Below are 22057 nucleotides of genomic sequence, written 5' to 3'. Positions count from 1 at the left end.
AACAGACATATATTCATACAGTGTATTCAGATAATATCTAACATGAAATACTCCTTAATAATAAAACTATACTTAAATACTAAACGCATCGAGAACTTTTGTACACCACATCACGTGATCGTCAAAATGGCTGCCAAACCAAAGTGGCGAAAGATCCTCTACGAGGACCAAGGTGTTCCTGATAACTACGTCGACGCCAGTTTCTTGGATGAATTAAAGAAGAATTGTATGCTTGTATATTTCATCTAACGTAAATCTTCCTGGTCTAATTCGAAAGACCTTTGTTGGAAGCGTTTGGTCCTGATTTGATTCTGAGGATAAGTTATGAATAAGAAACACGAAATGAGAAATAAATGTCATGTCTCATGGACTGTGTCGCGATAGTATCATACGATACGTAACTGGATTGTATGATGCGGATTGCCATATGTTCCAGACGGTGTTCATTCTCGCCTCATGTTCCCATGTTTGGTTGACTGTGGTGATAAGTCTAGTAGTTTCAATGATCTCCAAAGGCGCCTATGATTGCAGTGGCTCTGTTTATAAATGGATTTTAGTTCGAATTTAATCTAAATTACGTAACTGATCATTATTGTCATTATGGCCCCAAATAATTTCAATTTAGTAATAACTCAAAAACTGAAAAATACTCAAGCACAACTGTGCATATGGTTGATGTGTGTGTAATACGATATAGATTGTCACCTGTCATGGTAGATCGTTTGGCCTGTCATTGATTGTGAATTTGTGTACATAAGTAGCCAATTCAAATGGGATATAAAACACTACGACAATGTCAAATATGTCAGTGAAACATGTATGCATGAATTTTTATTGGTTTACGAATCCACCAGCACTCAACAATGGTTAAAAATCTAGTTGAGAGTCTGAAAAGCACCATTTGTACTGTTTGTTCTATTCTTACAAATGGAAATTTACATAAATCAATAAATAGATATATTCCTGTATTAGTTGAAATGTTTACATCTTTTTATTTGCCAGTGTACACCCGGAAATATGAATATCTGCCGCTGGTTTACGAGTCAGGAGTGATTACTCAGCATCTTAGCAGGTACCAGTAGCATAAACTGCCAGCTCTCTTATTACAGAGGTATTAATTATTGCAATTAGTTTGCAGAGCAGCAGCATTTTTTATCATGGGTTTAAATTCTATAATTGTCCTAATTATTGTTCTTGGTGTTCCTTGGTTCCTCACACATTAAGCTGACATGCTGTGATAGAACTGAAATACTTACAAAAGCAACACCAAGTCTCACTGAGCATAAGTCAAAATGCTTGGATCGATGCTCATGACATCAGTCACTGGATTGTCTGGTCCAGACCAGATTATTTACAGACTGCCGTCATATAGCTGGACTATTGCTGAGTGCGGCATTAAACAACGAACAAACAAACAAACAAACACTAAGATACCTTGTGATGATGTATATTATGTGAAGCCAGAGTGATAAATAGACTGAACAATCACACCTATTTATCTTTTTTTAGAGAAAGCTTTTCTTCTTGTTAGCACACTTTAATCCCAAAAGCACACCAGAATGTTTTTAGGAGAGTCCTGTGGCTGATGTAGTCCAAGGTTTTCCTCAGTCATGATTGAATGTGTATCGTGTAATATTTACATGTTATAGGGCTATTTTACATGGTTTCATCTCCTGTTGTTCCAGCGTCTGCTTGTTTGTGATAGTGTTTGTGTACATGGATGAGAAATGGTTGTCGGCGGAGAGTCTGTGTGCCGTGTCCACTGGGGTAACTGTCGTGGCGTACCTCCTCAATGAAGTCATCGATGGTGGACAGAGTCGGTCCCAGTCCAAGAGGACAAGTAAGTTTGCCGTCTTTGTAGTCGTGTGTCAGATATACAAACCCTGTAAACACCATCTTCTCAGAAACTACTGGACCAATAAAGCTGAAACTTTACATCTGTGGCAGCCATATTGAAAAAGCTATTTATGTCTTGATCGTTGTATGATTAAAAGTGAGTGTTTGAATATTTGAATATCAATACTAAAAACAACTGACCCGTGAAGATGGGGGTTAGAATAGGTCTTCAGCAACCCAAGCTTGCTGTAAAAGGCAACTATACTTGTTGTCGGAGGTGACTATCGAGATTGGATGGTCAGACTCGCTGACTTGGTTGATCCGTAGATTGATGCTCATGATATCAATCACTGGATTGTCGGGTCCAGACTCGATTATTTACACACCGCTGTATATAGCTGGAATATTGCTGAGTGCGGCGTTAAACAAGAAACAAACTGGCAGCAGCATTTTCTTTGTTGACATTTTAGACTGTTGACTACAGCTGGGGTGCCGTGGCACTAGACTAGTTTTATGCTGATGCACTAATTTGCACCCAGTAAAACTCTGCATGCATGTTATATTCATAATATATTCAATTTGATAAATACTTGACAGAGAAGGTTTGCTTAGTTGATTTAAAGGCATTCACTTAATGAGTATTCCGTGCAGAATAAGTCTGTGATACCCGTTGCTTGTTGTAAGAGTTGACTGAAAAATGTTGATCGAGGGATAGTGTGCAATCATACAACAAAGTTTAACCACTTGTTTACTCCAAATTTTTGCAATCGTGATACAGCTGGAATATTAATAGGATGTAGCAATAACGTGTTAAAACAACATTTGTTCGTGTCATGCTTCTGTGAAATCATATTTGTTTGTAGCATGGCCCAAAAAAGGAATACATTTTTAACAGATATTTTCGAAATTGAAAAAGTAAATGCTTTGCTTCATTTCTTTTCCAGTGATGGACGATCTGAAGACGGCGGTTCTGTTTTCCGGCTTCAGTTTCGGTCTGTCACCGATCTTAGTGTCCCTGACGGAGACGGTCAGCACTGACACAATCTATGCCATGACAACTATCATGCTGCTGGCCAACGTGCTGTTCCATGACTACGGTGCAAGTGCTGCGATGTAAGTGTTAATATATTCACTGAAATACTGTGCATGTTGAGTGATGGATTATATCAGCGTGTCAGACTGATACAGGAGGCGAATGATGCAGATTGTAGAGTTTACCATGTTTACCACTGGTGACGCAGTGTTGGAAATTAAACTTCTATTCCAGACAATGATCATTAGGTTCCTTAAGGTTGAAAATTGAAAACTGAAAAAATGGCTTTCTGGAATGTCTTACAGTTGGCCCGTTATTGTATGGTAGTACTTCCCATGGGCTATGGAAATTATCTTCTGTTTCAAATGTTCATCCTATTTGACAGGACCCAGGAAGATCCGGGGTAGAACAGGTCTTCAGCAACCCTTGCTTGCTGTAAAAGGCGACTATGCTTGTTGTAAGAGTCGACTGATGGGATCGGGTGGTCAGGCTCGCTGACTTTGTTGATGCATGTCATCGTATCCCAAGTTCATCGATAGTTGCTCATGATGCCAATCACTGGATTGGCTGGTCCAGACTCGATTATTTACAGACTGCCATCATATAGCTGGAATATTGCTGAGTGCGGCGTTAAACAATAAACATCACATTACAACAATTCTCAGAATCTGTTTAATTGCCACATTTCAAGGAACATCAAAATACATGCTTCATTCTCATGCTCTTCGTGAGATTAATTCAGTCCTATATGATTGGATCGGATGGTCAGGCTCGCTGACTTGGTTGATTCATATCCCAATTGCGTATATCGATTATTTACAGACTGACATCATATAGCTGGAATATTGCTGAGTGCGATGTTAAACAACAAACCATTCTATTGGACAGAGAGATAGATAGATGATGATATGACAGTATCAGTTGTACAGCCCATAATCGTCGTTCGGAAAGCCTTGTATTAAATTTTTCGAGATTGTATGAATAGAAAACACATTTGGACTTTCACTTTCATCAGCTGCTGTTTCCCTGTGAGGATTCTAGGTTAGAATACTCTGGAAAAGGACCCCAGTATCCCATGTTTGTCGTAGCAGACGTCCACTTGAATCAGTATTCATGTTCGGTGACTGGGTGGATTGTACCCAGGTGGCATTGGACATTGTTCATTATCATGATTATCATTAATCATGATTATATCAATCATGGGTTTGTCTGGTCCAGACTACGTTCTTTCTGTGTGAGGTGTTATAGAAAAACAAAATCCATGTAATCAATCCCTGAATTATTCAATGATTGTGGAAACTTGGAGAAATTCCTTCTTGAAAGTGTAATTAAAGCTGCATATAACTGTTTATCCAGCTTGTTCTACATGAAGGTGACTGGATTAGATGCATGGCATCACATCTTGTCCCAGCCTCCAGTCATGAACTCTGTTGATGTTCCAGTGTGTGTGGCACCCTGTCTCTAAGCGCGGCAACCTTCGCGTCAGTGTGCCTGGCGTCCCGTCTGAACACCACCTGGCATGCCTTCACAACCATTGTGTTTTCCTTTGAGCTGTTCGCTCTGTGGCCTGTCCTGAGGCGGAAACTGAAGGTATGTGTTTGATGGTCATTCCCCGTTCTAGTTTGCAGAACTAGATTATCATCATGATTATCCTCCACCAAAAAAGTGTTTTGCGGCGGATATCGAAATGGGTTCCATCTGTCCGTCCGTCATGTTTTGTTTCCAGAGCATAACTCAGAAACCATTTAATATATCTCCATGAAACGTTATATACATTTCATGCATGCATTGAACTGTTGTGTTTTGCTATTCGGGATTTTTTAACAGGCTTAAACTTTTTGTGCATGTGATGACCGTAGAACATCCAGGTTTATTCATGGCGTCACTATTTGCACTCATTGGTGTCAGTTTTTTTCCATTTCCCAAGAATCCTTTTTACCAATCTTCCTTTAACTGACTATAAATATTTGTACCAAAATAAAGTAAAAGTGTCATCAAGTTATTACTTCAAAAGAGCGGAGCATCACAGCCTTGTGGCGCTATTTTGTTTTCTTTTGGAGGACAGCTGTTTGCAAAACGCACAAGATAATTCAAGTGGCCTCCAAGTCTCCCACATATTTGTTTAAAGTTGTCTCCACTATAGTGGCTGAATTGTCTTCAAACAATTTTAAGGTGTCGTGCTTGTCGAAGAGGCGACTAACAGGATCGGGTGGTCAGGCTCGCTGACTTGGTTGATGCATGTCATTGTATCCCAATTTCGTGGATCGATGCTCATGATGTCAGTCACTGGATTGTCTGGTCCCGACTCGATCATTTACAGACCGCCGTCATATAGCTGGAATATTTCTGAGTGCGGTGTTAAACAACAAGCAAACTAACAAACAAAATCAAACAATTTTTAAGTATTCCTTACTAAAACAAATTGTGTTAAAGTTTTAGTTTGAATTAAGGAAAACATCCTTTATGTTTATGGCATGAATGAGAAAATAACAAGTTCCATATAATTCTTCCAGACTCATGCACCCAGCAGCCAGCTTCCACTGACTGTCCTCCTGGGGGGCGGGGCACTCATGCTGCTGTTGTCCGTCACAACAGCAGGCGCTGTGTTGTTTGCTGTCTTCCATCTGTTCATCACATTCATCTGCCCCTACTGGCTCACCAGACTACAGCTTTATAAAAAGTGAGTATGCATTAATAAGCTTTTTAATTGAACCATAATAAACTTTTGAGAGACAAATGTTTTCTGACAATATAAAATCCTATTTCTTTTGAACATGGAAATGAAGGTATTTCTTTTTTTCAGTAACATCTACGGTCCATGGGATGAAGCTGTGATTAAACCTGATCCATCATAACACGACTGTGACGATGACAGTGGTGTTATATAGACATGCGAGTGAGAGAAAGGTTGAATGGTGGTCAGTGTGTGATTGTTGTTATTTATTAGTATTGAATTATGGATGTCTGTTCCTGTCAATCTTCCCGAGGCAAGAGAGTTAACTGACGTTAAAAGTCCAGGGCCCGGTTCCTCAAAGCGATCTTAGCGCTAGGATCATTGTAAGCCTATGTTAAAGTATGGGAGTTATGATCATCTTAGCGCTAATATCACTTTGTGGAACTGGGCCCAGTTTCCACCCTTGCCGAACTTGGCTGGAATTCCTGGGCTCCGTCATAGCGCCACCAGTGGCAATTACGAGTTATGTCCCTTCTATGCCTCTCCTATGGACCAATCTGATTCCACCTCTCATATCACTTGCATTTGCTTCAAACAAAATGGCGGCGCCCAGTCAAGACAATCTGATCGATAATCAACATCTATTTTGTGATAAAACGGGTCTTACATCGCCAAGTGCATCAAATCACGTGAGCACCTTGATTAAAAACATGAAAAGATTTGGAAAATATCTGTTGACAACGAGTTGGCGGTGCACATGATTTGCAAATCCTGCAATTGATCGAAATCTGCATGACAGTTTACGAACCAGATTTCAATTTTGATGCGCGATTGTGATTGGACTATGCATAGACTCGTTAGTCCAGCCAAAATCTAACTCCATAATACCAGCCTAGTTTGGCAAGGGTGGAAACTAGACTTTTATAGTCAGTTAACTCTCTTGCCTCGGGAAGATGGCTCCTGTCAAGAATAAGTACCATGTGTTACTCAGACTTTGGCCTGCAACAGTTGGGGTAAAACAGTGTTGCAGAAAGAATGAATCTCTAGAGATGTTGTGTGGAGGGTGTTTTTTATCAAGAGGGTGAAACTGTTTACATTGTTTGTGCATCTCCCCGAGGCAAGGGAGTAAACTGACTATTAAAGTCCAGTTTCCACCCTTGCAGAACTAGGCTGCAATTATTGAGATATATTTCGTCTCGACTAATGAGTCTATACATAGTCCAATCAAAATCGCGTAACAAAATCAACATCCGGTTTGTAAACAACATGGATTTCAATGTACATATTTCGGTTGACTGCAGGATTTGCAAAACAAGTGTACCGTCAACTTGGCGTCCACAGATATTTTCCAAATCTTTTCATGTTTTTTATCAATGTTCTCAATTTGATGCACTTCGTGAAGTAAGACCCGTTTTATTACAATCTATATTTTGATCATTGATCAGATCGTCTTGACTCGGCGCCACCATTTTGTTTGAAGGAAATGCAAGTGACATTAGAGGTGGAATTTAATTGGTCAGTAGGAGGGGAAGAGAGGGGACAAAACTCGTAATAGCCACTGGTGGTGCTATGGTCGAGTACAGAAATTCCAGCCCAGTTTGGCAAGGGTTGAAACTGGACTTTTAGTCAGTTAACGCCATTGCATCAGGAAGATGGGTTTGTGTGGACAAAAGGTACTTGGAACCAGATCTGATATGACCTGGATATTTCAGGCAATAAAATATTTATTTTTTCATCATTTTTCTGTGCATCTGTTTGAGTGAGTGAGTGAGTGAGTGAGTGAGTATGGTTTTATTCCGCTTTTAGCAATATTCCAGCAATATCATGGCAGGGGACACCACTGCCCATGTGGGGAATCGAACCTGGGTAATCGGCATGAGGAGTGAATGCTGCAACCACTAGGCTACCCCACTGCCATGCTTCTGTTATAAGTGAGGAGGGAGGTCAAATGATATCATTCTTCAACACATTGATGTTGAATTATCTTTACAAATTGGCTGAAACAAAAAACATTGCACCATGTTGGGATTCCCTAGCAACCTATGCTGGTTGTATGAGGCGACCAAATAGATCAGATGCTCCTTGACTTGATTGATGCCATGTCATTGTATCCAACCGTGGATCCGTGTTCACAATATCGATCACTGGATTGTCTGGTCCAGAGTCATATTGTTTGAATATTACTGTGTGCAGCATTAAGCAACAAACAACCACACAAGAACATTATGAGCAGTAAAATTGTCCTGATTACACATAAACTCCAAAGTAATGGTGACATACAGATAACAAAGATACCAACTCATGCTTGCTGTAAAAAACGACTATGCTTGTAAGAGGCGACTAATGGATCGGGTGGTCAGGCTCACTGACTTGGTTGATGCATGTCATTGTAACCCAACTGCGTAGATTGATGCTCATGATGTCAATCACTGGATTATTTCGTCCAGGTTAAACAACAAACAAACAGAAAACAAGGAGGATCGGTCCAAATAATTTACTATCTTGGAAGGAATTATATATTTTCATATCCCATGGAAAGAACACTGAAAGCACAGTACGGAACAAGTATGAAGAGTGTTCCCGCCAAAACAAAGTATCCGCATCGGAGGGAAGTACATTTCTGAGCGGTAGAATAAATGATTGGTTCCCTGCCATGAAGAAAACAGGCTGACTGTGGATTTCTGAGCGCGAGAATAAATCTCATTAATATTCCACACCACAAAGAATACAGGCTGCATGAGGATTTCTGAGAGGGAGAATAACTCATACTCCGCCACGAAGAAAACAGGCTGCACGTGGATTACTGAGCTGGAAAATAAATCTCATACCCCACCACGAAGAAAACAGGCTGCACGCTGTTTTGTGAGTAGGAGAATAAATCTCTAATACCACACCGCGAATACCGGCTGCACTTAGATTTCTGAGCGGGACAATAAATCCCTTATACCCCGCTTCTAAGCTCAGTCGAGCACGTGTTTTTTGTGTGTTTTATTCCATTTAATCAATTTTCAATTCGATTACATTCTTGTTGTTGAAGTATCACTCGGGGTATATGTGATTTTATGCGTCACTTTACGATTTATACTGCTCAGCTCCACACATAGCTCGTGGTATAAAACTTAAAACAGATAAATCACATATACTCCGAGTAATACTTTTACAATAAGTATAGAATAAGGTCAGTATGTCGCAGACGTTTCATTTCATCCCTGTCATGTTAGATTGTTTGATATGATATTTATGTAAATAAGTTATTGATGCTCAACTCTAGCAAGGTGGTCTGGCGTTATTGTGTTAGAGTGTCACTCAAGGGCTGTTCTGTTGAAAAAAAGGGTAAAACTGCCGTTTGTAAAATCTCATCCCAGTATCTCACAGCATTCAAATTTCTGTCAATCACAATCGTTTGAGTCCTTCCTGTAGCCGTTATTCCAGCCCATACCATAACACCACCATCCCCAAACACATGGCGTAACGTAACGTTCACGCCAACCCTTGTAGGCAAGGGGACCCGTGAAGATGTAAGAGGCGACTAACGGAATCGTGTGGTCAGGCCAACTGACTTGGCATGTCATCGTATCCCAATTGCATAAATAGATGCTCATGTTGTCAATCACTGGCTTGTCTGGTCCAGACTCCATTATTTACAGACCGCCGTCAATATAGCTGGAATAGTGGTTGGGGGGTCAGGTGTTCTCAATGACTGAGAGGATCAGGATCAGATGTTTCCAATGACTGAGAGGATCAGATGTTGTCAATGACTGAGAGGATCAGATGTTTCCAATGACTGAGAGGATCAGGTGTTTTCAATGACTGAGAGGATCAGGTGTTTTCAATGACTGAAAAGGATCAGATGGGCTCCATGTATTTGCAGCTTTGCTGTAGTAATTAAATAAGGCGCCTGAACATCCATCTGACGTATAGCTCCGTATGTTGATTATTGATCCCACTCGTTTTGACCTCAGACCGACATTTACTCCCAGAAAGAAAGTTATACTATTTTAAAATATATATCTACAAAGTACAAACTAAAAATGATCCAGCTGGAGCCCAAAACAATGCTTACTTTCAGAGACCCTAGAGCTGAGGCATTCTAGACTTGAGTTGGAGTTTAATATATTCCCAAGGGTCAAGGAGAGGGTATTTTGGCCTTTGAATTCCGACTTACCCTTAAACCCAGTGATAACCAACGATTTGAAAGTTTATAATCATGTTGTGTTGTTCCCCGTGTAATCACATGAACAATGAAACGAAAAGCATAAACATTTTATTCGCATAAATATATTACAAAAACTAAAAAAAAGCTGTAATACTGGCCGGTGACAATATATAATTATGAATGTGAAAACTAAAAGTACATATGCACAATGTGGCCTTTGTACTTCATGTAAAACACCAATGTCTTTCTCTGTAACGCCAGGGCAGAAAGGCTTTGTACATAATGAAGATGGACCCCGCCAATCGTTCAAATCATAAAAGAAACAGCTGTGATCAAATCTCAGGTATATTTCCAATTCCATTTTGCAGGAACCTGCGCAATAAACACGTTTCTGTGACTGCGATGAAGGACCTCACACAAAACATCCTGCAGCAATTAATGGAATCTGTTGTTTCGACAATAATACCACACACGCTACAGACTTGGTTGGATGTCGGATGATTGATGGGATGATTGTCAGGTTCAACTGTAATTTAGTTTTGATTTTGAAGCATTCCTGTAATTTGATAATGTATTTTATATAATCATCCACCCAAAGGTGGATCTGTGTCTCAGATGTGTATTAACGCTCGCCATTCACACATCTGACAGTTAACTTTCCATGGTCAGAACCCAATGAAACTGATGTCTGGGTTCTCAAAGCAAAGGTGGAAGTTTACCCTCCCCTCACAAACACCTTCAGTTATATCCATCCAATTTATAAGATATACCAAGCTTCTGTCTCTTTCAATAGTGAGACTCCCATATTACTGATATCTTGCCTCCGCTTGGATGGCCGTGCAATCCTTAACACGATCCTTAAGTAGCACAAAAATTTTGGTACTTCAATGATCCTCATGTTGAAAGTTGGACGATCCTTGGTTATCCGTCATGAACTTCGTCAACACTTCACGGGATTGTACATACTTCGTTCCCCCCCATGAATAAATGAGGCTGTATATACCATATTTCCTTTATTAGAATCCAATTTTCGCGAACCTCTAATTAACGCAGGGCCATATATGCTCTGCCCAACAATAGAAGCCACAAGGCTATGACATGTCATTCATACGTCATCATACATCACGCCCACGTCATCCTCTCATTGGATGTATCCATGGGTGACGGAACTAATTGTACACAAGCCTGTGAAGTCCTGACGACGTAGCCCAGCCCATCACCAGCTCAGTCACAGCGCCTTGTGGAGGACGTCCACGTTTTGTCGGACCCAGTCCTCGAACGAGAGCAGGTTAGGGTTCATCTGCCTGGTGGACGCCACGTTGTATCTCTGGTCAACTCGGCAGAAAAAGTAAAACATGTTGGCCCAGTCGCGGACCCCAGGGAAGTCAAGCATCTTGTAGTCGTTCACGCTAATCTGAAACACAGGGAATAAGGTTGTCAAATAAAAGCGACAGAAACATTTCCATGATACATAATTTCATCCTCTTGAGGCAAGGGTGAAAACTGGACTTTTATTGTCAGTTAACTCCCTTGCCTTGGGAAGATGACAAAAGTTATACTTAAAGTTCACCGTACAATGTCATAACACGTGTTAAAGAATCACTATCAATTAGTTATGATACCAGGTGTTTGCGAAAAGGTGAGCGTATTCTGCCCCACCGTTGGCATCCGCCTCAAACACATGCAAATGCAAGTCAATTGTTCACCTGAAAAAAACAACGTAACATATAGTAGACGTATAGAAAATACGGAATTAAATCGAATATAATGCGTCAAATTTGGAAGTTCCCTACACTGAGGTCTTGAGAGTTGTAACCCTGATCACACAACTTTTGACCAACTGCTGCAACGTTTAATGCATCAAAAATAGCGAGCCTGACCACCCGATCCCGTTATTCGCCTCATACGACAAGCATACTCGCTATTTACGGCAAGCATAGGTTGCTGAAGATCCAATATACCCTGGATCTTCATGGGTTACAGACAAGCATGAGTGACTGGGAACCTTTAGTACCGTGGATTACTGGGTTGTGAGATAATGAATAAATACCAACATGAATACCAACCCAACTTCAAAACCTAATGTAGTTATGTTGTAGGCAGCAAAATTGAGTGAGAGGATTTTGATATTTTGGCCCCCTTCCTTTTTGAAATGCTTGATTCAACCATGTGTGAAGCCCATTTCTAATGTCCCCAGTCGTGATATTGCTGGAATATTGCTATACTCACTCACCCACTTACTGCAATTGCAAGACTGTCGTAACATGAAACACTGTCATGGTTACCTGTTTCTCTTTAAACGTTTTGGGTTTGAGGTGTGTGGTGAGGATCTGGGCAATCTCCCTGATCGTGAGCTTGTCGCCGCACACGCTGACCGTCTTGTTGAGGTACATGTCGCGGCAGAGGAAGATCTTCCGCACGACGTCCCCGATGTTGTCGATGCAGATCATGTCTAGCGGGGCTTGGCCTATGGGCAATGCTGTAAACAGACATGTCAGATTTCCTTAGGAGCGGGCGAGGTCAAAGAAAGGTGAGGTGAGGTGAAATTGGGTTTAACGTCGCGTCCAAGATTATTGCACTTATATAGCGACGTGCATGCACGTGTGTCTGCTTGTACTAGTCCGGACTGATGCCGATTTATAGTGCTAGCCCACTGAGATACCATGCCGCAGTTTAACATGAATACCCCACTCAGACACAGTATACTGACTCCGAGCCGACCAGTCCTTGTTTTAGCCCCTTAATGCCGAGCGCCAGCCAGGGTAACAACAAGTACCATCTTTCAACGTCTTTTGGTATGACGCGGTCAGGCCAAAGAAAGAACCTTCTAACTGTTACCAATTTGGAGGAATCTATGGATTCATGGTACTTGCAGATCGTTAAAAAGATGTTTACTCATCGGTGATAATTTGCAATATCTTGTTCAATGTGTGCTGAAGGTTTAATTAAAAATTGAAATGGTTTGCACTGTAACAATAGTATCAGATGGCGACAGCTTGTATTTCCACACCCGTGAAGAACCGGGTTAGAAGAGGTCTTCAGCAACCCATGCTTGCCGTGAACTGTGCTTGTCGTAAGAGGCGACTAACGGGATCAGGTGGTCAGACTCGCTGACTTGGTTGATGCATGTTATCTTATCCCTATCGCGTGGATCGATGCTCATGATGTCAGTCACTGGATTGTCTGGTCCAGATTCGATTATTTACAGACCGCCGTCATATAGCTGGAATATTGCTGAGTGCGGCTTTAAACAACAAACAAACATTTTCTATTTTCACAAACGTGGACCTGGTGAGTGAATGAATGTTGTTTAACGCCATCGTCAGCAATATTCCTGGAACAGCTGTATTAGGGCAACCTGCAAACAACCGTGTCTTGACCAGACAAACCAGTGGTTGACAGCATGAGTAACGGTTTATTGATGACACACAGCCATCCCGGTATCGAGGCCCCACACTGCGCTCCCCTTCAGTCGGCTATACGACTAGCGTGGGCTACATGACAAATATCCTGCTGCGGAATCCCTGAGGGGTATACGTGTTTTTCCACAACCACCTGTCATTTGACTGGAGAAAACATTCCAGACCTTTTAGTGTCATAGTATGACAGGCAATAGAAACAGATGTCAATTATGTCCACAGTCAAAACGGAGAACACTCATCTTCCCGAGACAATTGAGTTAACTGACTATAAAAGTCCTGATTCACCCTTGCACTACTAGATTGGAATTATGGAGTTATATTTTGCAAAGCATGTGTACGGCAACCTCGGCGTCGACAGGTATTTTGCAAATCTTTTCATGTTTTTTAATCAAGATGCTCATGTGATTGGATGCACTTCGCGAAATAAGACCCTTAATATTTTGATTGTCAATCAGATTGTCTTGACAGGTGGAATTTGATTGGTCAATAGGAGGGACATAGAAGGGATATAACTTGTAAAAGCCACTGGCGGCGCTACGATCGATCCAAGAAATTCCAGCCCAGTTGGGCAAGGATGGAAACTAGACTTTTACAGTCATTTAACTCCCTTGCCTCGGGAAGATGGCAAGTATCTGGGAATCATTCAGTAAAGATTTATTGAGCCACCATTTTATTTTTTAATCCCTAATCTATTAAATCAATAATTCATGTATCGATATCACAAATTATTTTTTTAGATACGAATAATACGAATGTATCTGTAGATGTCAATAAATGAATGAATTGCAATTGGCTAAGAAATATTCCATAAACCGAAAACAATATCAGGCCACGCCCACTAACGGATTTCTCTACCTGGTTGGATGATAACAGAAAAGGCGGGGCTTCTGCTGCATTATTGAGCTGAACGATGTCACTGACTTCATACTGTCCACAGTAAATAAAAAAATTCTGTTTGTGCTTATCATTAAATAAGCCATCTTCCCGAGGCAAGTCCAGTTTCCACCCTTGCCGAACTAGGCTGGTATTATGGAGTTATATTTTGGCTGGACTAATGAGTCTATGCATAGTCCAATCAAAATCGCGCACTGAAATCGAAATCCGGTTCGTAAACTGTCGTGCATATTTCGGTCGATTGCAGGATTTGCAAAGCATGTGCAAAAAGCCAACTCGTTGTCAGTAGATATTTTTCAAATCTTTCCATGTTTTTCATCAAGGTGCTCACCTGATTTGATGTATTTCGCGATGTAAGACCCGTTTTATCACAATATAGATCTTGATTATCGATCGGACGCCCTGACTCGGCGCCACCATTTTTGTGTGAAACAAACGCAAATGATGCGAGAGGTGGAATGTGATTGGTCCGTAGGAGAGGTTTAGAAGGGACATAACTGGTAATCGCCACTGGTGGCGCTACGATCGAGCCCAGTAATTCCAGCCTAGTTCGGCAAGGGTGGAAACTGGACTTTTAAAGTCAGTTAACTCTCTTGCCTCGGGAAGATGCTGATGTCGCTACGATAGAGCCCAGTAATTCCAGCCTAGTTCGGCAAGGGTGGAAACTGGACTTTTAAAGTCAGTTAACTCTCTTGCCTCGGGAAGATGCTGATGTCGCTACGATAGAGCCCAGTAATTCCAGCCTAGTTCGGCAAGGGTGGAAATTGGACTTTTAAAGTCAGTTAACTCTCTTGCCTCGGGAAGATGTAAATAAGCAGGCTGTGTAGTTATTAGTGTTATATCATAAACTACATTTTAGAATATCACAAATACAGTTTAAAATATCATAACTTCATTGATTGGTATATAAGTATCGAATCTGTGACATCAATAAATGATATATATATATATCAATAATTATTTTATACCTTAAAATCTTTTTAAAACTTACATAGTCTATATTCGTGTTGGTCAACCTGATCTGGTCTGAAAAGGCCCATGAACTCTTCATAATAGCACGGCACCATGATACACGTTAGAGGGAGTTTCTTCTCATATAAGTAATCCTCGATCTCCGCCTTGGCGTCGAGGTGACGCACTTCAATTCCCAGCATGCGTTTCGCGTGCAACTGTGTACTGAAAACTACATGTTTCACACCAGCCATTGCGCATGCGTCTGCTATAAGACGACCTTGGCGAATTTCATTTTCTTTGCACGATGGGTCTTTAAAGTCGGTGTAGGTGACAAGGAAACATGCGTCGGTGCCGTCAAGAGCCATTTTGATGCTGTAAACATCATCCAAATTACACTGGCGAACGTCAACTCCCTCATTCTGAACTAATTGTTGAGGCCTGTTCGAGTCATGCGTACTGGTCACCGCTCGTACCCGGATTTTGGGATCACGTGCAAGGGTACGTGCAACAGCGCCACCTTGCGATCCGGTTGCTCCAAATACCGTGATGATAAGTGGCTGCGCCATCGTTTATCTGGAGAATGCAAAACACGAATTATACAAATGTACACACTTTTATTCCTTAGTGTATAAATGCTTTTCATAGTGGGATGCTAGTGTTGAACATTATTCAAATCAGATTACGGCATTTTTAAAACCAAATTTCCCTTAATTAGTTTTGACTTGATTATATCGCACCGTCGGTACGCATCGTTGCACATGCTATCAACCCCTGGTATGTCAGGCCAAGACCGTCGTCAGTCTAATTAAAATCAGATCTTTTACTCCGATTGGATACCTCTCTGTGTGAAGATTTCAGGACACCTACATAGAAGGTCGCGTCAGCTGAACTTTCTAATCAGCCAAAAGGCGTCGAGGCCTTAAAATTCTCGGTAAGATTGAGCGAAGCTTTCAAACCAGCACATATGAGACCTGTATCTCGAAAACGAAACTAATCGGTCGGTTCTGAATGAAATTGATAATGCCGGGATTATATTATCTGTTCTGTTGCATTTAACACAGTTTACATAGTTCACTGGTGTACAAAGAGATGACAGCTTGACAAGAATTTGGTGACGTGATCCTTATACCCTTGCATTATTTACTTCGTGAGTATGGTATCGAATCCAAGAGTTTTGTTTTTTTGCTGAATGTTAAAGTGTTTTGTGCAAAAACGTGTTAACAGGTTCAGAATTGGTATTGTGAAAAAATTAAAAACTTTGTACATAAAAAATAAAGAATAAGTCTCCATCATACCTAAATCATTTGTTACTGCAAAATATGTTTACATAACATACAAAATATTACTTTTCCTTTTGCCAAAAACAACCACGTTTTTAAAAGTCAATTATAACAATTGGAAATCACAAAATAAAAATATTGTTTTTATAATTGAATTAAATACAAGAATGTATCAAAAATGTTTCAGTTATGGAAAACATGTTAATAAAATATTACATACAAGACTTCGACATAGATGTAGCAATCTGAATGATGATTTGTTTAGAGTTAATGTGCCTCCTCACAATGTGGTTGAAATAATAGAGTCAGCTGGTAATATACATTACACTTACCACCTCGTCAATACACGTTAGCTGTTATATACGGACTGTAATCAATATTCGCGACCCGTCTGTCGCACGGGACAATCTATACACCGGGATAATCCCTGTCTGAGCGCCCCTTTTATGTCGTACTTGAAACAGCATTCGACCCGCAATTGAAAACCATTGATTGAAATCAACTTGTGCCGTAAGCTGATAAAGGAGCTATATAGCAAGGAGTTGTTGCTGTAAAACACGCTGTGTGTCGAGATTGACAGCTATACCAACCTGTCACTATAACAGTCAATACTGATATTAACACATATTGCGGTGTCTGACATCTACTTGGTGTTAAGTTCTGTTGTACAGGATTTCGGGGCGGGTAACTCTGTCGTCATTATGCCGTAATTTGCTGTGTAGTGTAGCCTCCCTAAGCGTGTCAGAAACCTATGGTCGCGGGTCGGAATCTTAGATTCGCCCTGGTTATGTTTCTAGGTTTGTCAGTAGCTACGGAGCCCGGCTCGAGGGTTTGACCAAAGTGGTAAACGCCTAAGACCTGCATCACGTAGGTCTTTCCTTCCACAGTAAGCTAACACGCCATGAAATACTGTTCACAGCCGCGTTTTACCAAACTCACTAGACCCGTGAAGATCCGGGGTAGAATAGATCTTCTCCAACCCATGCTTGCCATAAAACGCGACTATGCTTGTCGTAAAAGACGACTATGCTTGTCGTAAAAGGCGACTCACTGGATCGGGTAGTCAGACTTAGCTGATGAATGCCTTCGTATCCCAGTTGCGTGGATCGATGTTGATGATGTCAGTGTCTGGATTGTCTGGTCCAGATTCGATTATTTACAGACGGCCGTCATCTAGGTCGAATATTGCTAAGTGCGACGTTAAACAACAAACAAACAAAAATGCTCACTCACTCACTCGCCTCACTCACCTCACTCAATCGTGCTACTATAATTTTTCAATGTTGGATTTTCCGTAACTGACTGGTTTGTTAAACTCGGTCTCTTGTTCATAAAAGCGAGGTTGGGTGTGACGTCACTTTGAGCATAATTCAACTGTGTTGATTTGTTTAGTGTATTGGGCTGTCGGTATTAATTCTGACATGAAGTAAAACATTCTTTTTATTATCTCAATTTCCCCCGCCGATATTTCATCTTCCCGAGGCAAGGAAGTTGACTGACAAGTCCAGTTTCCACCCTTGCCGAACTAGGCTGGTATTATGGATTAACCAGTCTATGCATTGTCCAATCAAAATCGCGCAACGAAAACGAAATCCGGTTCGTTAACGGTCGTTTGCAAGATTTGGCGCGACGATTGAGCCCAGGAATTCCAGCCTAGTTCATCAAGGGTGGAAACTGGACTTTTAAAGTCAGTTATCTCTCTAGCCTCGTGAAGATGTGAATATTTATGCCCCGATGTGTTACAAACAATACCCCTAAAATTGCACTACAAAGGCAGTCCAGCTTGATCTTTCTTCAGCTATATTTATGAAACATTCGCTTCTTTCTGTTTGAAGTTGAAGATGTGAATAACAGAAAATCAATGGATGGCCTTAGGGAGAGAAGCATGTTGTAAACGTTTATAACATAGTTATAATGGGGTTCGAACCCGCAGTCAGCGGATCCTGATTTAGATTATCAATAAAGTTTTGCTGGAGTTGCGGCACCTTAGATTACGTGTCCTCCCGTGCCCTTAGCACTTCACACAATCTTAATTTTAGGGTCAGTCGTACACTAGTACTAGTATAGTATAGGGAGACATGGATCACCAAGTCGGCTAAGATGCATGGATTTGATTTGCAGGGTTGCGTCCCTTAGGCTTGACAGTATCCGATTATCTATGTGGGTTCGAATCCACGATTCGCCCTGATAATGACCTGCACCATACACGTGGGTTTCCCTAAAGTGGTAAAAATCTAACTTCTGCATCATCCTTTCTTCTAACATTAATTTGGCATCAAAGGCGCCGAGATGTAACTGAAATACTATAGATATCGACGTTAAACCCAACTCTCTCTCTCTCACGCGCGCACTCACATGTCTAGTTGGACCGCCTCCGCGGTCTAGAGGGCAGCGTAGGCCCAGAGGGTGGAAGGTTTGGGGGTTCGATTCCCGGCCGCGTCATTCCGAAATGACGTTAAACGATGATACTTGTTGTTACCCTGCTTGCTCGGCAGTAAGGGATAACACAAGGACTGATTGATTCGGAGTCATATTATGTCTGAGTGGGGTATTCATGGTAAACTGCGGCATGGTATCTCAGTGGGCTAGCTCCATAAAACCGACACTAGTCCGGACTGATACAAGCAGACCCCGCCGACCCCTCTACACACAAACACACACATATACACACGCACGCACATACGAACGCACGCACACGCGCGCGCGCACACGCACACACACACACACTATCAGGTACATCAATGTCCGATTGATTGAGGATGTAGTACTGTAACAGCTTACCCCGTGGTTCAAGGTCAACAGGGAATATGGATTTATCCACATGAGACTATATCAAACATAAACATTGTCGATATTGTTATCAATGTAATAAGATCCACCGCGGGGGACAATTCACAATATTGAGCGAGCGGGCGAATTAAATTATACTGATTGAGTTAAGATAACACAACGCACGTAGCTGCTTGGACCTCATGCATATTGGGACGGCTGAGTTGTAATTTTATAAAGAAAGATATATATAATTAAATCTTTTCAGTATTGCCTATTTTCATTGAGATATTTGAATAACAGTGAGTTTCGGAATGCATTTTCGCCGTAATCAGCAGTATTCAAACTGTAACTTATATATATTTAGGCACCAGCTTGAGGTCGGGCATGTAGATGCATTTCAAACAAGCAATGAAACAGCACTCGAAATATACGAACTTTTGATATCCTATTCTCTCTAGTTATAAAAACAACACTCTTAAATTACTTTGTTATTTCGACTATTCAATCCAGCGTCCAGGAATGCTTCCATTCAAAAGGTCATTATTCTTTCAGTCAACGTCGTACAATGACATACATCAAATTAAAATATTAACTTTTTTTTTTAAAAATGTTGTGAAACTGACCGCAAAATATCTCCTATCAACGGAATGACATTTCATGTGTGCCACCAACAAGAGACCATATGCCGATATCTTGTATCTGCGCGAACTGTCGTGTGACAAAATAAAAATAAATAAACAGTTGGAACGCGTGATTCTGATTCGCTATAAATACACAAATATTGACGATAAAAAGTTGAGATAAGCTCTAACGCTCTATAGCTCTCTAAGTTACTCGGAAACTCTTGAGATGGCAGTTTAAATCAAATGTGTCATTCTTTTCTCGGTACTTAAACGACAATTCCGTGTCGTATGAAAGTGTAGCGTTTCTCCCCGAAACAAAGACTAAAGACTAACCTCGTCTGTCCCTCGTGGCTGTCACAACTGCCAGTGTTTGGCTCAAGGAGTTAGCAACGGTAGTGACCGTCTGCGCATGACGAGAAGGCTTGTTTACATTGAGCTGTTGACACTTGACGCGACACTCGTGTTTGAACCTGTCAGTGGGTAAATAGCTTTTAACATGTCGTCAGAGGGTGACAGAGTTGTGTCCCTTAACCCAAAAAGAAACGGGCGTAAAATTCCAAATTCGTTTATCAGTTTGTACCCTTTTTTTCTATTGAGTGTTTATTGTATCTGTGTTTGTGTAAGAATCGACCGCCTGTGGTCTAGTGGCATCGGAATGTCTTGGTTCGATCCCCAGCTGCGTCATACTAAAACACATTTTGGACCCTCCGGACTGGTGAATAGCAATGACTCCTATCAGTTCGAACTAAATCAAATGGAACTAGAAGACCTTGTTTCAACAACTGTTCCCGATTCCTATTCTTACCTTTTTCTAAAGTCATTAGAACTATAAAAACTGACATTTTCCTGCCTTCAAAAGAAAGACCAAAAGCTGTTTCGTTACACTGGACTAATAATGCCCGTGAGAGCATGAACAACATCATCAAATTAAGTACCAATTGGAAATCATTGAAAATCCCGGATTTAACTGACAAACTTCACACAATTTTAAAATCCAGTATGCTGACATGCGCCGTGCCCTCTACGGCCAAGGCAACTACCAACTGACACCGTGGATGGCAGGCTTTAAATTGTCTAATGCCTGCTGGACATAAAAAAGCCAACAGGAGAAAGACAGACATTTTCGGAAGTTCCCGCGTGGCCCCAGATGTCAACAAGGCAATACTGTTTCGTCGGATGGTCGCCTCAACATCCCCAAGACACCACAGACAGCCCGAAAACCAGAACAACGACAGAGGATTAAAACAGCAAAGACGTTCATTCTCTAAGAAAGTAGTATTTTCAACAAAATAATTCATGGACTGTAGGAAGTAAGTCAGATAGATATGATGAACATTGATTATTATTTATAAAACATCTTATGTATTGTAAATAAGTACGCGGGTTAGAATTGGTCTTTAGCAACCCATGTTTGCCGTAAGAGGCGACTATGCTTGTGGTAAGAGGCGACTAACAGGATCGGGTGGTCAGGCTCGCTGACTTGGTTGATGCATGTCATCGTATCCCAATTGCGTGGATCGATGCTCATTATGACAATCACAGGATTGTCTGGTCCAGACTCGATTATTTACAGACCGCCGTCATAAAGCTTGAATATTACTGACTGTGGCGTTAAACAACAAACAAACAAACATTTTTTACATTGTCTGTAATTACTTTCACTCCCGCCTTGTTGGATAAAGAACGAAACCTTTACGGCATATTAAATATTTTTTACCCTGTTTATTTTGTACTCATTTTTGTTTTTATTTGCTGTGTGTTCTATTTATTTGTACGCCAGTTGATATTCTCACGATCTTACCAAACTGAGAAAGACATGTTTTATTGACTGCACTGTATTTTTAACCCCCCGGACGTCTGATGAAACCTCCCGGACGTTTCCGGACGTCTGATGAAACCTCCCGGACGTTTCCGGACGCCCCCGGATATTCTCACGATCTTACCAAACTGAGAAAGACATGTTTTATTGACTGCATTGTATTTTCAAACTCCCGGACGTCTGATGAAACCTCCCGGACGTTTCCGGACGTCTGATGAAACCTCCCGGACGTTTCCGAACGCCCCCGGATGTTCTCGGGCGTCCCCGGACGCGACGTGAAAACCCATTTAAACTCGCCTCACTGTATTTTCATATTTCTTGGAATTAAATCATTCCTGATTGTCAGTTTTTCACACATTTTGATCTCTATATTAATATGTAAATAAATTGTCAGGTGAAAACTTTGATTCTTATATATCGCACGGATGTAAATGCACATAGATCACTCACACGGAAACAATTTAAATTGTCGTAGATGACAGAACGACGACTGTGTTGCATATGTTACACACAATACCCTGGTGCAAGATTACATCGCAAAGATTTACGACAAAAAGTCATGCATTCCACTGCCGAGGTGGTCTATTTGTAATA

The 22057-nt window shown here is 41.1% G+C and overlaps 2 protein-coding genes across 2 annotated transcripts; one reads left to right on the top strand and one right to left on the bottom strand.

Annotated features, from left to right (window-relative positions):
- Window positions 1-120: 120 nt before the first annotated feature.
- On the top strand, window positions 121-5881 carry LOC139473077 (phosphatidylinositol N-acetylglucosaminyltransferase subunit C-like). The gene is made up of 7 exons (XM_071255590.1): window positions 121-226; window positions 1003-1072; window positions 1686-1840; window positions 2781-2949; window positions 4312-4459; window positions 5383-5549; window positions 5673-5881. Exons 1-7 carry the CDS (start codon window positions 127-129, stop codon window positions 5722-5724), a joined length of 861 nt encoding a protein of 286 aa, XP_071111691.1. The 5' UTR covers window positions 121-126; the 3' UTR covers window positions 5725-5881.
- A 4972-nt stretch (window positions 5882-10853) lies between these two features.
- On the bottom strand, window positions 10854-20016 carry LOC139473045 (nmrA-like family domain-containing protein 1). The gene is made up of 4 exons (XM_071255558.1): window positions 19978-20016; window positions 15007-15542; window positions 11985-12178; window positions 10854-11113 (listed from the first exon to the last, which is right to left on the bottom strand). The coding sequence occupies exons 2-4, from the start codon at window positions 15533-15535 to the stop codon at window positions 10928-10930; spliced, it is 909 nt and encodes a 302-aa protein (XP_071111659.1). The 5' UTR covers window positions 15536-15542; window positions 19978-20016; the 3' UTR covers window positions 10854-10927.
- Window positions 20017-22057: the final 2041 nt, after the last annotated feature.

This window comes from Haliotis cracherodii, unplaced genomic scaffold (genome assembly GCF_022045235.1).
Source record: "Haliotis cracherodii isolate W230 unplaced genomic scaffold, xgHalCrac1.p SCAF_26, whole genome shotgun sequence".
Classification (NCBI taxonomy): Eukaryota; Metazoa; Mollusca; class Gastropoda; order Lepetellida; family Haliotidae; genus Haliotis; species Haliotis cracherodii.
The sequence above is the reverse complement of the archived record's forward strand: the minus strand, read 5'-3'. Positions and strand labels throughout refer to the sequence as shown.

Excerpts from the sequence above, each read along its gene's own strand:
- LOC139473077 (XM_071255590.1), top strand. The coding sequence starts at position 127 with ATGGCTGCCAAACCAAAGTGGCGAAAGATCCTCTACGAGGACCAAGGT. Across the intron at positions 1,073-1,685 it reads ATTACTCAGCATCTTAGCAG|CGTCTGCTTGTTTGTGATAG; the intron begins GTACCAGTAGCA and ends CTGTTGTTCCAG. Across the intron at positions 4,460-5,382 it reads TCCTGAGGCGGAAACTGAAG|ACTCATGCACCCAGCAGCCA; the intron begins GTATGTGTTTGA and ends TAATTCTTCCAG.
- LOC139473045 (XM_071255558.1), bottom strand. The coding sequence starts at position 15,535 with ATGGCGCAGCCACTTATCATCACGGTATTTGGAGCAACCGGATCGCAA. Across the intron at positions 12,179-15,006 it reads CCAACACGAATATAGACTAT|CATTGCCCATAGGCCAAGCC; the intron begins GTAAGTTTTAAA and ends GTCTGTTTACAG. Across the intron at positions 11,114-11,984 it reads AAACGTTTAAAGAGAAACAG|ATTAGCGTGAACGACTACAA; the intron begins GTAACCATGACA and ends CCTGTGTTTCAG.